Raw genomic sequence first — 14677 nt, 5'->3', positions numbered from 1 at the left:
CCAATCATGTGTTGGTGCAATGTCTTGCCCCCTTGGGTTTTGGAGATTGTTGTCAGAACATTAAGGGGGCGATTTTTTGCGTGTGCGTGCACAAAGAAATAGTTTGTGACGTATCGAGAAGAATGTTGCATTATAATTAGAAGTTTGAAGAACTTCACTGAGAAGTATTTGCATTGCAGGGAAGAGGCGGAGATGTTTTGAGAAGAAACTATACCGAGAAGATTGTGTGACAGAGTAGACCCTTAAAATATTGTTGAAGTGAAACAATTGTCTTTCGGTGTGTTTGAGAATAAATGACTACAGTCAGGAAGATTGAAGGAAAAGCCAAGATGTAGTATTTTGTTTTGTTGTTCTTCTTTCTCTTGTTTGAGTCATAGGGCCGCCATACTACTAAGAGAGATATAGGCATTCAAGACTCAAGTTTGTTGTGATGCTTAGATGAAAATTATGGAAGACGGAGAGAAATCTCGTTGTGTTCCGAAACTTTACACCTCAGCCAGAGATGTTGTTTTTCTGGGTTGCGGGAGATGTTTCGAACCGAGGACTCGGTTTTAGTTGTTTCGGAGACAGAGGCTGCCAGGGTTAGCTGCATCGTACCACTGAAAGGACGTGGATGTCGCCTAGAGGGAGGTGAATAGGCGCTTTAAAATAATTATGGTTTAAGCTTAAACAAATGCGGAATAAAACTAGCGATTAATTTGTCAAGCACAAAACCTAAAACAATTAGGCTCATCTATGTGCACCAACAACTTATGCTAAGCAAGATAAATTAACTAATTGATAGCAAGATATATAACATGAAACACTATGGCTATCACAAAGTAAAGTGCATAAGTAAAGGGCTCAGGTAAGAGATGATCGAGGCACATAGAGACAAAGATGTATCCCTAAGTTCACACCCTTGCGGATGCTAATCTCCATTTGGAGCAGTGTGGAGGCACAGTGCTCCCCAAGATGCCTCTAAGGCCACAGTAATCTCCTCACGTCATCATACAATGCAAGATTTCATGATTCCACTAAGCGACCCTTGAGGGAGATCACCGAACCCGTACAAATGGCAACCCTTGGGGGCGGTCATCGAACCCGTACAATTGGCGACCCTTGAGGGGTGGGGGGTCACCAGAACCCGTACAAATTGCTCGGGGCAATCTCCACAACTTAATTGGAGACCCCAACGCATGCCCGGAGCTTTACACCATAATAATTGATCTCTGTGGCACCACCAACCCTCTTGGGCGCCAAGCACCCGAGAGACACAAACTCTAGGGTGCTCAAACAATCAATAGTAATAAGCTTCTCAAGTTTTCGCTTCCACGTATCACCATAGAGAACTCAAACCGATGCAACTAATACAATGGCAAGAACACACGAAGTGGTCAAGTTCCTCACTCCCAAATCCCACCACAACAACAAAGGCTATGGAGGAATATGAGAGGAAGAACCAGGAGAACACAAAGAACTCCAAGATCTAGATCCAAGGGGTTCCCCTCACATAGAGGAGAAAGTGATTGGTGGAAATGTGGATCTAGTTCTCCTATCTCTTTTCCCTAAAAAAAGAGCAAAAACCATTGGAGTGGTTGAGAGTTAGCAAGCTCAAAGAAGGTCAACGACGGGGGAACAACACGATCCTAAAGGACGAGAACCATTGGGAAAGAAGACCCCCTTAAATAGCCCCCCCAATCTAACTGTTATGCCCACTGGTCGTGCTCAAGCGATACTATCGCTTGGGGGAGTGGTAGTACTACTTAGCACGGTCAAAGCGGCCCAACGAGACATAAAACAAGGGTGGTAGTGCGTCGGAGCGATACTACCGCTTGAAGCGGAAGTAGCAACGGCAGTAGGAAGCGTAAGTACCGCTAAAAGCGGTACTCCTGCTCGGGGCGGAGCGGTACTACTGCGTGAGACGGTACTACCGCATCCTATTGTCGCTGATGCAAAAAATACCGCGCAGACCCTGTGGAAATGTTCGCGACAATGGAAGGCGGAAGTACCATTTGGAGCGGTACTACCGATGCCCAGGGCGGTACTACCGTTTGGGTGCAACACAAACACCCAAACATATAACATCAGGATGCAAGCCCGAAAATGTCATAACTATTGCATAGGGGCTTTAAATTAAGCAAACTCAAGCTTGTTGGATAGAGGATGACAAGAGCTATCCAACAGTGAAAACACGTGGATAAGACCGAGCAATGGAGAATAAATGCCAACATGATAAGGAAGCTGACCTTCCCAAATATTATCCAACATAAAAAAAACACAAAGATGTCGCCTAGAGGGGGGGATGAATAGGCACTTTAAAATAATTATGGTTTAGGCTTGAACAAATACGGAATAAAACTAAAGTTTAATTTGTCAAGCACAAAAGCTAAAACAACTAGGCTCACCTATGTGCACCAACAACTTATGCTAAGCAAGATAAACAACTAAGTCATAGCAAGATATATAACAAGAAACAATATGGCTATCACAAAGTAAAGTGCATAAGTAAAGGGTTCGGGTAAGAGATAACCGAGGCATGCGGAGACGACGATGTATCCCGAAGTTCACACCCTTGCGGATGCTAATCTCCGTTTGGAGCGGTGTGGAGGCACAATGCTCCCCAAGATGCCACTAAGGCCACCGTAATCTCCCCACACCCTCGCACAATGCAAGATGCCGTGATTCCACTAAGGGACCCTTGACGGTGGTCACTGGACCGTACAAACAAGGTTGGGGCAATCTCCACAACTTAATTGGAGGCTCCAAACAACACCACGAAGCTTCACCACAATGGCATATGGCTTCGAGGTGATCACAAATGCTCAGGGCAATCTCCAAAACTTAATTGGAGACCCCGACGCTTGCCCGGAGCTTTACACCATAATGATTGAGCTCCTAGGCACCACCAAGCTTCTAGGATGCCAAAGCATCCACGAAGAACAATCTCTAGGGGTACCAAGTACCCAAGGGTAATAAGCTTATCAACTTCTCACTTCCACGTATCACCATGGAGAACTCAAACCGATGCAACTAATGGAATGGAAAGAACACACGAAGTGGTCAAGTCCCTCACACTCAAGTCCCTCCACAACAACAAAAGCTATGGAGAAATATGAGAGGAAGAACAAGGGGCTCACAAAGAACTCCAAGATCAAGATCCAAGGGGTTCACCTCACATAGAGGAGAACGTGATTTGGTGGAGATGTGGATCTAGATCTTCTCTCTCTTTTCCCTCAAGAACTAGCAAGAATCATTGGAGGGATTGAGAGTTAGCAAGCTCTAAGAAGGTCAACAATGGGGAAAGAACATGATCTCAACGGATAGATAAGATCCAATGGAGAAGAAGACCCCCTTTATATGGTGGGGAAAAGAATCCAACCGTTACCCCCACTCACAGCTTGAGCGGAGCGGTACTATCGCTTCTAGGAGCGGTACTACCGCTGCCAAGAGCGGTACTACCGCACGGTAGGCTCACCAACCACGGTAGTAGAAAATTACTACCGTGACCACCACCACTAGGGCTGTAGATGCGAAGAAGGTCCGAGGGAGTGGTACTATCGCCAGAGAGCGATACTAAAAAACTACCACCTCTCCAGGAGCGGTACTACCGATGGCACCAGGAGTGGTACTACCGCTGGATACTGAAACTGCCATAACTTTCGCATACGAGCTCCGAATCGAGCAAACTCAAGCTTGTTGGATTCGGGACGACAAGAGCTATCAAAACAGTGACTCAAAATCTTAAGAAAATGCAGTTGTGAAAATGTAAATGATATAGAGATGTGAGACCTCTATGAATGAAGAACCGACAAAAACTTCCAACATCAAAAACATCATAGAAGATGCTTATGGACTCCGTTTTCGATGAACTTGATCTTGTCATAAAGATGACCATAAGCTCTAAAACCCACAAAAAGAAACATCAAACAAGAACCAAGAAAGATGATGCAAGGATGCAAATGATTTGAGCTCTCAACGAACAATACAATCAAGCTACTCACTTGAGAACCCCTTGATAGTACGAAAATCTATCCTATAATAGAGAAACCTATCAAGGGCAAACCTGTACCTTGCACCTAGTCCTCCTGAGCTAGATGACGATGATCTTGACTTCCTCAAGATGGACCACCTCTCTTGATTGCGTTGGTTTGACGAAGACTAGTTGATTGCTCCCCCATACTCACTATGGGTGAGCCATTCTTCGGCACATCTTCACAAATCCATTGCCACCACAATGGACGGCAAGCTTCAAGCATGATATCTTCGTGATGCTCCACTTGAACTTGCACGCCGCAATCTTGATGACGGTCACCACTTGATGTCACACGATCACCACTTGATATCATGCTTCATAGGTTGAATGAGATCTCCCTCTTGACGCAAACCATACCATGGGATCACTTGATCCTTCTCGATACATCTTGTACGCTTTCTGTGTTGATCATCTTGATTTACTCTCTGCTTAGTCTTGATCAACCTTGTGTCTTTATGACCAATCTTTGGATAAAACTTTGAATACCACCTTGGTCATCATATAAACTCCTTGAAACCAACAGATGGACTTCAAGAAGTGCCTATGGACAAATCCTTCGAATATAGCTTAAGGAAACCATTAGTCCATAGGGATTGTCATCAATTTCCAAAACCACATATGGAGAAATATGCTCTAACAACTAGCAAAGTACCGCTCGCCCAGGCGGGACTACTACTTAGGCATGGGCATAATGGCATAATGGTTGGATCTTGTCTACCCTTATATAAGCGAGTCTTCTTCCCCAAGTTGACTCACCTCTTTTCCCCCAACCTCCATTGTTGCTCCATAGCTCATTTTCACCTGATCTCTCTCCATAGCCAGCGAATATAGTTGATGTTGTAGGGTTTGGAGGAGAAGGCCTCGATCTACACTTTCACCAAGAGAAATTTGATTTCCCCGCTTCCGCACCTCCGTCCCCGAAGGGATGCGGTTACGGAGTAACTACCACACAAAGATTTTGATCTTTAGGGGCATGGGGCCTTCCATAACGGCGTGAGCCATGGTATAATGGGGGAGCAGTAGATGGCCTGATATGCCGAACTAACCAAAAATTATCGCGAAGAGGATAGACGCCAAGCCACCGTATCCGGGTGATCCGGGAGCACCTGTGGCAAGACGTCTAGCAGACAATTCCACTCGGTTGTTTCTATCGGTCTGAATGAGCGCCTGAACCTAATAACCCATTGCCCTTGGAGGAAGGCGTTAGAGACTAGAAGGGATGGGTCCACGCAGGTGGAGAATATGATAGGAGATTCCTAAATCATGGGTCCAGCTAGAACTGGGTCCTATCCTCATTACCTGTATTAAAGGAGATTCCTAGGCGAATCTCCTCCTTTATCTTTTGGGTAACACGTCAGAATTGGGATCCGCCCGCACAGAAGCAAGCGAGGAGCAGCTCACCCCTTAAGTACTTTGCCTAAAGGAGTTGGAGCCATAGTCCCCCTCATTACGGAGGATCCGCCATACCCACCGTAGCGTGAGGGAGGTTTAGACCCACCATAGTTCTTCATTGGCCCGTGAGAAGAACGTGGCGAGCATGAGCTATGGACGCTCTCCTGTAGGATATACAATTTCCTTGTAATAACGGAGATCCTCTGGTAAGCATGACAATCATTTGAGAAATAAAGTTTAGTTACTGTAAAAAAATACAAGTAAACATACAATCTCAATATACTCACGTCTTTTCAGACATTCAATACGAACTATATATAAACGTATATAAACTTAGAGTGTGGATTCATTCATTTTATTAGTTCACATTAAAATCTATGGTATCCGTAAAAAAATCTATGAAGGAGTAAAATGATAATAATCATGTAAAACTTCCTATCACCGACAAGAAACGGGAACCTTTTCCCACCAGACACGTACAATGCTTATTGGCGACCAACCCCGCGCCACCTCGCCTCTGCCAAGGACGACCCCTTCCAGGGAACGAACGAACCCTCAGGCCGACCTACCACGCCGAGCCTCCGCCCCCGCCCCCCTCCCGCCTCTCCCTCCCACGGTCCTACCTACTTCGCTCCCCCAACCATCGCTCCTCTCCCCCTCCCCCTCCCCCTCTCTTTCACACGCACCCACCTCTCCTGCTCCTCTCCTTCCAGCCGGGCACGCCTGGTTCCGAAATCCGAATCCAGAGATCCCAATTCCACTCTCCAGGTCGCGGCGGCGGGCCGGGCGAGGTCAGCCATGGAGTTCAAGGTGGCATCGAAGGCTGCCGCGTCGCCCGCGGCCTGGCACGGCACGAGCCAGGGAGCGCAGGGCCGGAGCAGCGTCGCCTTCGGATCGGCGCGGAGGAAGGGGCCGTCGCGGCAAGCGCGGGCGCTGGCCGCTGCATCCAACAACTCCGCCCCGCTGTACGGCTTCCAGTTAAGCTCGCCGAGCTCTGTTTCCGTTGCATGGATTTCCCTCGTCTGCGGATGGGGATGTTTCCGTACTGGGTGTCGGTGATTTGGTGTATCCATTCCAGGATTGGTTGCGCCGTTCTCAGTTACCAAGTATTTCAGTTATGATTGAGTTGACGATTATGTTTCATTTTGTGTGTCTTGTTGACTTTTCAAAAATATGTTTGAACATACGAATTATTTTAACATCTTTTCTACTTCCACCAAAATAGTTCATTAATATTTGATGACTTGACCTGAACTCTTCAATTCATACTGAAAGACCAAGAAACGGTGAATGATTTACTTTGACTAAGGCTTGCTTGTAATGACTAAGGCTCACCTTATTGTGGTGAAACTTTCGACAAACGGTTGTGCAAGTGCAACCTTGAGCAGAGCATTGAATTATAGCACTATGAATGGATTAACCTGGTTCTGATAACTTGACTTGTAGCTGTTATGCTTCTACAAAAAAAAATGCCTTTTGTTATACTGCAAGGAACTGATAACTTTTCTTAATGGTACAATTCTTCTAGGGTGGAGGAACAGAGGATAGATCGAAGTCAAATACTGACTTTGGACAGTATCAGAACCTCTTTGATCAGACTAGAAGACAGCATCATATTCGGTCTCTTGGAGAGAGCACAGTATTGTTACAATGCTGATACGTATGATAGCAGTTCTTTCCATGTGGATGGATTTGGGGGCTCTTTGGTTGAATTCATGGTTAGAGAAACTGAAAAGCTACACGCAAAGGTGGATCATGCTTGCAATTAGAAGTATAATTGATCATGGTATTGCCAGGAAAATGCACATGCTGATATTTCTTATTTAGGTTGGGAGATACAAGAGCCCAGATGAGCACCCATTCTTTCCAGAAGATCTGCCTGAGACACTGTTGCCGCCTATCCAGTATCCAACGGTAATGCACATTTCAAGTTTTCTTGGGTGTCAAATGCTTCCCTTGTAGGCCTTTAGATCTTTTTTGTAAATGTGGGAAAACACGGTCCTGCAATGACGAACTAACATATCAGGGTTTTGACAGAAGTGCATGAACGATTGAACAATACCATTCTTCTGTTTTCCACTGTTACTTGTTAGCAACTAGCATTCATTTTAGTTTCACTAGAAGCTCTGACAATTCATCTGGAGCCTGAAACATCTATCGATTTTGGTTGTGAAATATTATCATCTATTGAAAGACTGATATTTTTGGTAGATTACTGTGTTGTTCGGATTGATGCAATTTTGGATGGATTCTTATGTTGTCTTTATTATTTTATAGGTTCTGCATCCTATTGCTGATTCCATTAATATCAACAAAGAGATTTGGAAAATGTACTTTGATGAAGTTATTCCAAGGTTGGTGAAAGAAGGAAGTGATGGAAATTCTGGATCCAGTGCTCTTTGTGACACGACCTGCTTGCAGGTACTACACTAGATTAATACTGCTGATCTTTGAGTCGGACAGCTAATTGTTGTAAATCATTTTTACTATGCCACAACTTTCATTCAGTGAAAATAAGCCTTGTCATTACCATTGTTTGCAAGATTTTGTACTGTTATAATTTATTATATGTCATTTTCATATGACTAAGCTGAGGTCCACTAGAGGTTCCTGCAACTAAGCATTTCTTTGTAAAGTACATTTTGCTCATCTCTCTTTTCCACAACTGTTCTATAATTCAGGCACTCTCTAAAAGAATCCACTATGGGAAGTTTGTGGCAGAGGCCAAGTTTCAAGAGTCCCCTGAAGCTTACACACCTGCAATAAAAGCTCAGGTATGTGCTCTTATGTTACGATGAGGGGTAACGCTGTCATACTTCTCTTCCGCTTACATTGTTCCGAATGGGCCGTGGCAATTTGATCCCATTGTGGAAACAACTAATTTGTCGGGCGGCAATTGCAGGACGGTGATCAACTAATGCAGCTCCTCACCTACGAGACGGTCGAGCGTGCCATCGAACATCGGGTGGAAACCAAGGCTAAGATATTTGGACAGGAGGTGAACATAGGAGCTGAAGCCAAGGGCATGCCTGTGTACAAGATCAGGCCCAGCCTGGTCGCTGGACTGTACAGCAACAGGATCATGCCGCTAACCAAGGACGTCCAGGTAGCATACTTGCTAAGGAGGCTGGACTGAGCGCTCACAAATGTGCAGTGCAATGCCTGCTCCTTCGTCCGATTTTCTTGCATCAGAGAATATAAACGGGGCAGGAAACCCCCTTAGGCATATTTTCATATTGGGACTCAACTTGGAAGAGCATATTTGTCACGTTTATTGTTTCATCTATATAGTTTTTTGTATCGTGAGAGCAAGAAGAGCCATCATGCGGTGGAGCGGTGGCATGCGATCAATATGATTGCTGTTGGTGTTTGCAAAGCTTGGAATGTTAGAGCAACTCTAGCAGATTGTGTAAAATCTCAGCCTGTATAATGGTTGTAAGGACGATCGGTCAAATTTATAGAGGGTGGCAGCAAAATATGTTCTTCTTTTTGAGTTGAGCAAAATCAAATTCGGCATAACACGTTGTGCATACTTCGTCTACGCATGGGACCCATCTGTCTTTTTTTTTGAAGCCTTGAACCATAGAACAATTGTTCTACGGTAATATTCAATCAACATAACAAAATTATGTTATAAAGAATGGAGGGTGAGAGGAAAAAAAAAGAGAAACAAGAAAAACTAAAAGAATCTATCCAACATACTAAAAGGCTAAATGTAAGTGTCTATCCAAGTCTGAAGACAGACAACATGTCTATCTTTTAACTCTCTGAATCAGCAGTATCAGATCTGCCTTGAAATGTTCCCTCCAGGAACTAACTGATTGATTGATGTTTCGGAAGATTTTGTTGTTCCTTTGCATCGATAGATGCCAACATCCAAGAATGAGAATGTCAAGACCTATCTCCTTAGGTAAGATTCTGACCAACAACATAGAATCTTCAAAAACTGAAGTGCCTCTTAATCTGTGAGGGATGATGTTGTCCCAACAGCTCAAGGCAAAGTCGCAATCCAAGAGGAGGTGCATGATAGTTTCTTCAGAATTTTGATTGCAAACAGCGCATGTGTAGTCATTTACTATGAATCCTTTCCTGTTTAGCAGAGCTCTAGTGTTAGCTCTGTTGTGGAGGATCTTGTGCTTTAGTTTGCTAGCATTTGTCCAAGTGGACCTTCCATGAGAGAATTACAAATCCTGATTGAGGAGAAGTGGGAGGGAGCCCCAAGAAATTTCGAGGTATCTTTCCAATTATGGGATAATTGAGGTACCAAGGATTGTAATTCTTGAAATTGATCAAATGCTTCAATGGACACAGAAAGAAAATGAGCCAGGGATACATAATCATCTTTGACAAATGAATATAACTTAGGGAATTTAGATGCGAGGGCCTCATCCAACCATCTATCCCGCCACATAATAATGGAGTATCCCTGCCAAGGTTGCAGTTAGAGAGGGCTTTGTAACTCGGAAGCAGTTGCAGGTGCATTTTCCACCAAAAGGAGCCCTCAATTTTGCCAGTGGGAGGACCATTGCTATAATAAGATTCCGAGATGAGATTAATCCAAGGGAGATCTACTCTATTAAGAAATCCATGCAAGTTCTTCATGAGTAAGGCCCTGTTGTGAACAACTACATTTAGAATGCCAAGTCCTCCCTGATTTTTGTGTTTGCAAACCTTATCCCATGCAATAAGTGAAGAAACCCCCCCCTCAAACCCAAACTTCCTCCAGAAAAAATGCCTGAGATATTTGTTAATTTGACTAACCACATCACCAGGCAACAACAAAGAACACATGAAGAAGATATGTAGAGAGTAAAAGACACCCTTGATCATTAGCAACCTTGCATCATAAGATAAGAGTGTGGAGCAGCCCAATGACCTTCTTTCAATGGTTTACAACATAGGCATGGAGTCTTCTATCTTTGGTTCATAAATGTTCATGGGAAGGCCCAAATAAGTAAATGGGAAGTTACCTTGTTGGCAGCTAATCACAAAGATCAACCTATCCAAAAAAATCAGCGGTAACATTAATGGGCACTAAGACTGACTTGTGATAGTTTACATTGAAGCCAGAGAGTTTAGAGATGTGTAAACTAAGATTCTCAACTTGACCCATCTGTCTTTGAGAGCCATATTTCCCCTTATGTCATGGGGAGCTATATTTCCCAGGAACAGGGAGCGCGCCGACGCAAGCGAGCATGGAGCGTTCAGATGGCAGGCAATGATTCCGATGACAAGGCATTTGATTCTGGGGTAGGAACGAGCTGGAGATGTCATTGAAATCCTCATGGCACTTGATAATCCCCAAGTACAAGGAATCATCGTAGCACTTTCCAAAGATGGAAGTGATAAGTGTTGGAAATATGAGCGATTTACCATGTGATTTTACTAGCAAAAATATTAGATAAATCATGACTACCATAGCAATTATAAGACAAGTCATGCGGTCATACACACAGTATACAAGTAGCATCTCAAGTGGTGAGTAGGAACGGAACATATCCAAAACAAAAACTAGAACAAGAAATTGCGCAAGGAACTCAAACAAGACGAACACAAACATGTACTGAATTGCCGCAGCAACAGTGGGATTGTCGTTGACGTCTTCACCGGCCATGTTGTCGAAGAGGTTGTTGACGTCGGGGAAGAAGTCGTCGTCCGGAAAGTTATCGTCGGCGTCCGTGGTGTCCGTGATGAAGAAGCCAGTAGTCACACAGAGCGCTCCCCAAAAACCTTATCACCCTTCTCCCGTACAAGACTCAAAGAAGCGGGGTTTCGGAGGCCTAGTGTCCCGACCTGCGGTGCACGCCACAAGCCGGGAGGGGAAGAACCTAGCAACATCTCACAGATTGGAACTCGATGGCATGACGAAGATGATGTTCTCATGTGCCTCTCTGGATAGGAGCGACCTCTTTTTATAGGCACATAAGAAGGAGGTGAACTGGTAGTGACCGGAGGCGAAGCAAAATAGGGAGACGAAACGAACAGGCAGCAGCCGAAGGGTGCAACGTTCGTAGTTAATCTCCACTTCCGCAAAACTCTTCAGCTCCCGAGCGACCTTTCGTATACCACTCGTGCATGGCAAAAATTTAGTCATCGGCTTGACTCATTTCCGCAACCCGCGGCGCGGCGGGGAATGATGAGGCGAGGCAGGCGGCGACGGAGGAGGAGCGCGTGTGTATGTATCTCTCGTTCTCATGCTCATACATGTGGGGAAACATCCTCCCTTATAAGGAGGTCCAACTCCTACCAAACTAACAATGTGGGATAAACTTTAGTTCCACCTCTTGCCTTGCACGACTGGGCTAAGTGAGCCTCTAGGATTTATTAGGAATTCTGAAAATGGTTATTGGCCTGGTTCATATAGATTAAATGCCAGCAATCCCCCACCAGATCCCACAAACACACAAAATTTGCCTTTGGTTCCAAAACATTGTTTATATATCGGTACTGTAGTGGAGTCTGTTAAGTTGAACTTCCACCTAGAATTCTATGCTACACTAGTAATCAACCTGAACAGTGGACTATGCCTTGAACTGCAAGTTTCCTGCGAATCTAGCTTCACACAAAGCCTTGACCGATACTAGGCTACCGTGGGACTTCCCCGCGGGTGGAGCTTATGTGTCATACTCCGATGCCTTTCATGAGTTTACTAGAGAGCACCCTCCTCTCATAGATTGTGACGTTAACAATCAGAGTGATATAGGTGTGTTCTTCAAAAGATGTTCTAGAGGACAACATATTTGCTTCAATAAACCACATAGAACACATTAAGATATATATCAACCTGCCATGCAGATTAGGTGATAGGACGTGGATGCCGCCTAGAGGGGGGGGGTGAATAGGTGCTTTAAAATAATTATGTTTTAGGCTTGACCAAATGCAGAATAAAACTAATGTTTAATTAGTCAAGCACAAAACCTAAAACAACTAGGCTCACCTATGTGCACCAACAACTTATGCTAAGCAAGATAAGCAACTAAGTGATAGCAAGAAATATAACATGAAATAGTATGGCTACCACAAAGTAAAGCTCATAAATAAAGGGCTCGGGTAAGAGATAACCAAGGCACGCCGAGACGACGATGTATCCCGAAGTTCACACCATTGCGGATGCTAATCTCCGATTGGAGCGGTGTGGAGGGATAATGCTCCCCAAGAAGCCACTAAGGCCACCGTAATCTCGTCATGCCCTCACACAATGCAAGATGTAGTGATTACACTAAGGGACCCTTGAGGGTGGTCATCGAACCCATACAAACAAGGTTGGGGAAATCTTCACAACTTAAGTGGAGGCTCCCAACAACACTAGAAGCTTCACCACAATGGATTGTGGCTTCGAGATGACCTCAAATCCTCGGGGCAATCTCCACAACCTAATTAGAGACACTGACACTTTCCCGGAGCTTTACACCACAATGATTGAGCTCCGAGTCACCACCAAGCTTCTAGGATGCCAAAGCACCCCAAGAAGAACAAGCTCTAGGGTACCAAGCACCCAAGAGTAATAAGCTTCTCAACTTCACTTCCACGTATCACCATGGAGAACTCAAAACTATGCACCAAATGCAATGTCAAGGACACATGGAGTGTCCAAGTCCTTCTCTCCCAAATACCACCACAACAACTAAATGCTATGGAGGAAGATGAGAGGAAGAACGAAGAAGAACACGAAGAAGAACACGAAGAACTCCAAGATCTAGATTCAAGGGGTTCCCCTCACATAGAGGAGAAAGTGATTAGTGGAAATGTGGATCTAGATCTCCTCTCTCTTTTACCTCAAGAACTAGAAAGAATCATTGGAGGGATTAAGAGATAGCTAGCTCGAAGAAGGTCAACAATGGTGGGCAAACACAAGCTCAAAGGATGGGGTTCAATGGGGAAGAAGAACCCCGTTTATAGGAAGGGGAAAATCCAATTGTTACCTCCTCAGCCCGCACATGACCGGTACTACCGCTCTACGGAGCGGTACTACCACCCATTAGAGGTAGTACCTCTCCAATGGGGAGTAGTACTACTACTAGGGCAGAGGGCAACAGTCAACGAGGGAGGCAGAGGCCGGTTGTACAGCCGAAGCGGTACTACTGCTTCCAGGAGCGGTACTACCGATCATAAGAGGTAGCACTGCCTCCTATATCCGTTCAGGACATGCTGAAATGACGTGGATGTCGCCTAGAGGGGGGGGGGGTGAATAGGCACTTCAAAATTATTACGGTTTAGGCCTGAACAAATGCGGAATAAAACTAACGATTAATTTGTCAAGCACAAAACGTAAAACAACTAGGCTCACCTATGTGCACCAACAACTTATGCTAAGCAAGATAAACAACTAAGTGATAGCAAGATATATGACAAGAAACAATATGTCTATCACAAAGTAAAGTGCATAAGTAAAGGGTTCCGGTAAGAGATAACCGAGGCACGTGGAGACGACGATGTATCCCGAAGTTCACACCCTTGCAGATGTTAATCTCCGTTTGGAGAGGTGTGGAGGCACAATGCTCCCCAAGATGCCACTAAGGCCACCGCAATCTCCTCATGCCCTTGCACAATGCAAGATGCCGTGATTCCACTAAGGGACCCTTGAGGGTGGTCACCGAACCCGTACCTTGTTGTTGGGGCAATATCCACAACTAAATTGGAGGCTCCCAACAACACCAGAAAGCTTCACCACAATTGCATATGGCTTCGAGGTGACCACAAATGCTCGGAGCAATCTCTACAACTTAATTGGATACCTCGACGCTTGCCCGGAGCTTTACACCACAATGATTGAGCTCTAAGGCACCACCAAGCTTCTAGGGGTACCAAGTACCCAAGGGTAATAAGCTTCTCAACTTCTCACTTCCACGTATCACCGTGGAGAACTCAAACCGATTCAACTAATGCAATGGAAAAAACACACGAAGTGGTCAAGTCCCTCACACTCAAATCCCTCCACAACAACAAAAGCTATGGAGAAATATGATAGGAAGAACAAGGAGCTCACAAAGAACTCCAAGATCAAGATCCAAGGGGTTTCCCTCATATAGAGGATAAAGTGATTGGTGGAGATGTGGATCTACATCTACTCTCTCTTTTCCCTCAAGAACTAGCAAGAATCGTTGGAGGGATTGAGAGTTAGCAAGCTCTAAGAAGGTAAACAATGGTGGAAGAGCACGAGCTCAATAGATAGATAAGGTCCAATGGGGAAGAAGACCTCCTTTATATAGTGGGGAAAAGAATCCAACTGTTATCCCCTCTCACGGCCCGACCGGAGTGGTACTACCGCTG

At 44.8% G+C, this 14677-nt stretch overlaps 1 protein-coding gene across 2 annotated transcripts; it reads left to right on the top strand.

Annotated features, from left to right (window-relative positions):
• Positions 1 to 5935: 5935 nt before the first annotated feature.
• On the top strand, positions 5936 to 8897 carry LOC123444487 (chorismate mutase 1, chloroplastic-like). Of its 2 annotated transcripts, none has more exons than XM_045121210.1 (6): positions 5936 to 6372; positions 6936 to 7155; positions 7235 to 7321; positions 7685 to 7828; positions 8089 to 8181; positions 8310 to 8897. In XM_045121210.1, the coding sequence occupies exons 1-6, from the start codon at positions 6206 to 6208 to the stop codon at positions 8541 to 8543; spliced, it is 945 nt and encodes a 314-aa protein (XP_044977145.1). In that variant the 5' UTR covers positions 5936 to 6205; the 3' UTR covers positions 8544 to 8897. The 2 variants fall into 2 exon arrangements, with proteins under 2 accessions (XP_044977145.1, XP_044977144.1); XM_045121209.1 differs by having other exon boundaries at positions 5985 to 6384.
• Positions 8898 to 14677: the final 5780 nt, after the last annotated feature.

Source organism: Hordeum vulgare, chromosome 3H (assembly GCF_904849725.1).
Source record: "Hordeum vulgare subsp. vulgare chromosome 3H, MorexV3_pseudomolecules_assembly, whole genome shotgun sequence".
NCBI lineage: Eukaryota > Viridiplantae > Streptophyta > Magnoliopsida > Poales > Poaceae > Hordeum > Hordeum vulgare.
Note: the sequence above shows the minus strand (reverse complement) of the source record. Positions and strands in the feature narration are given on the sequence as shown.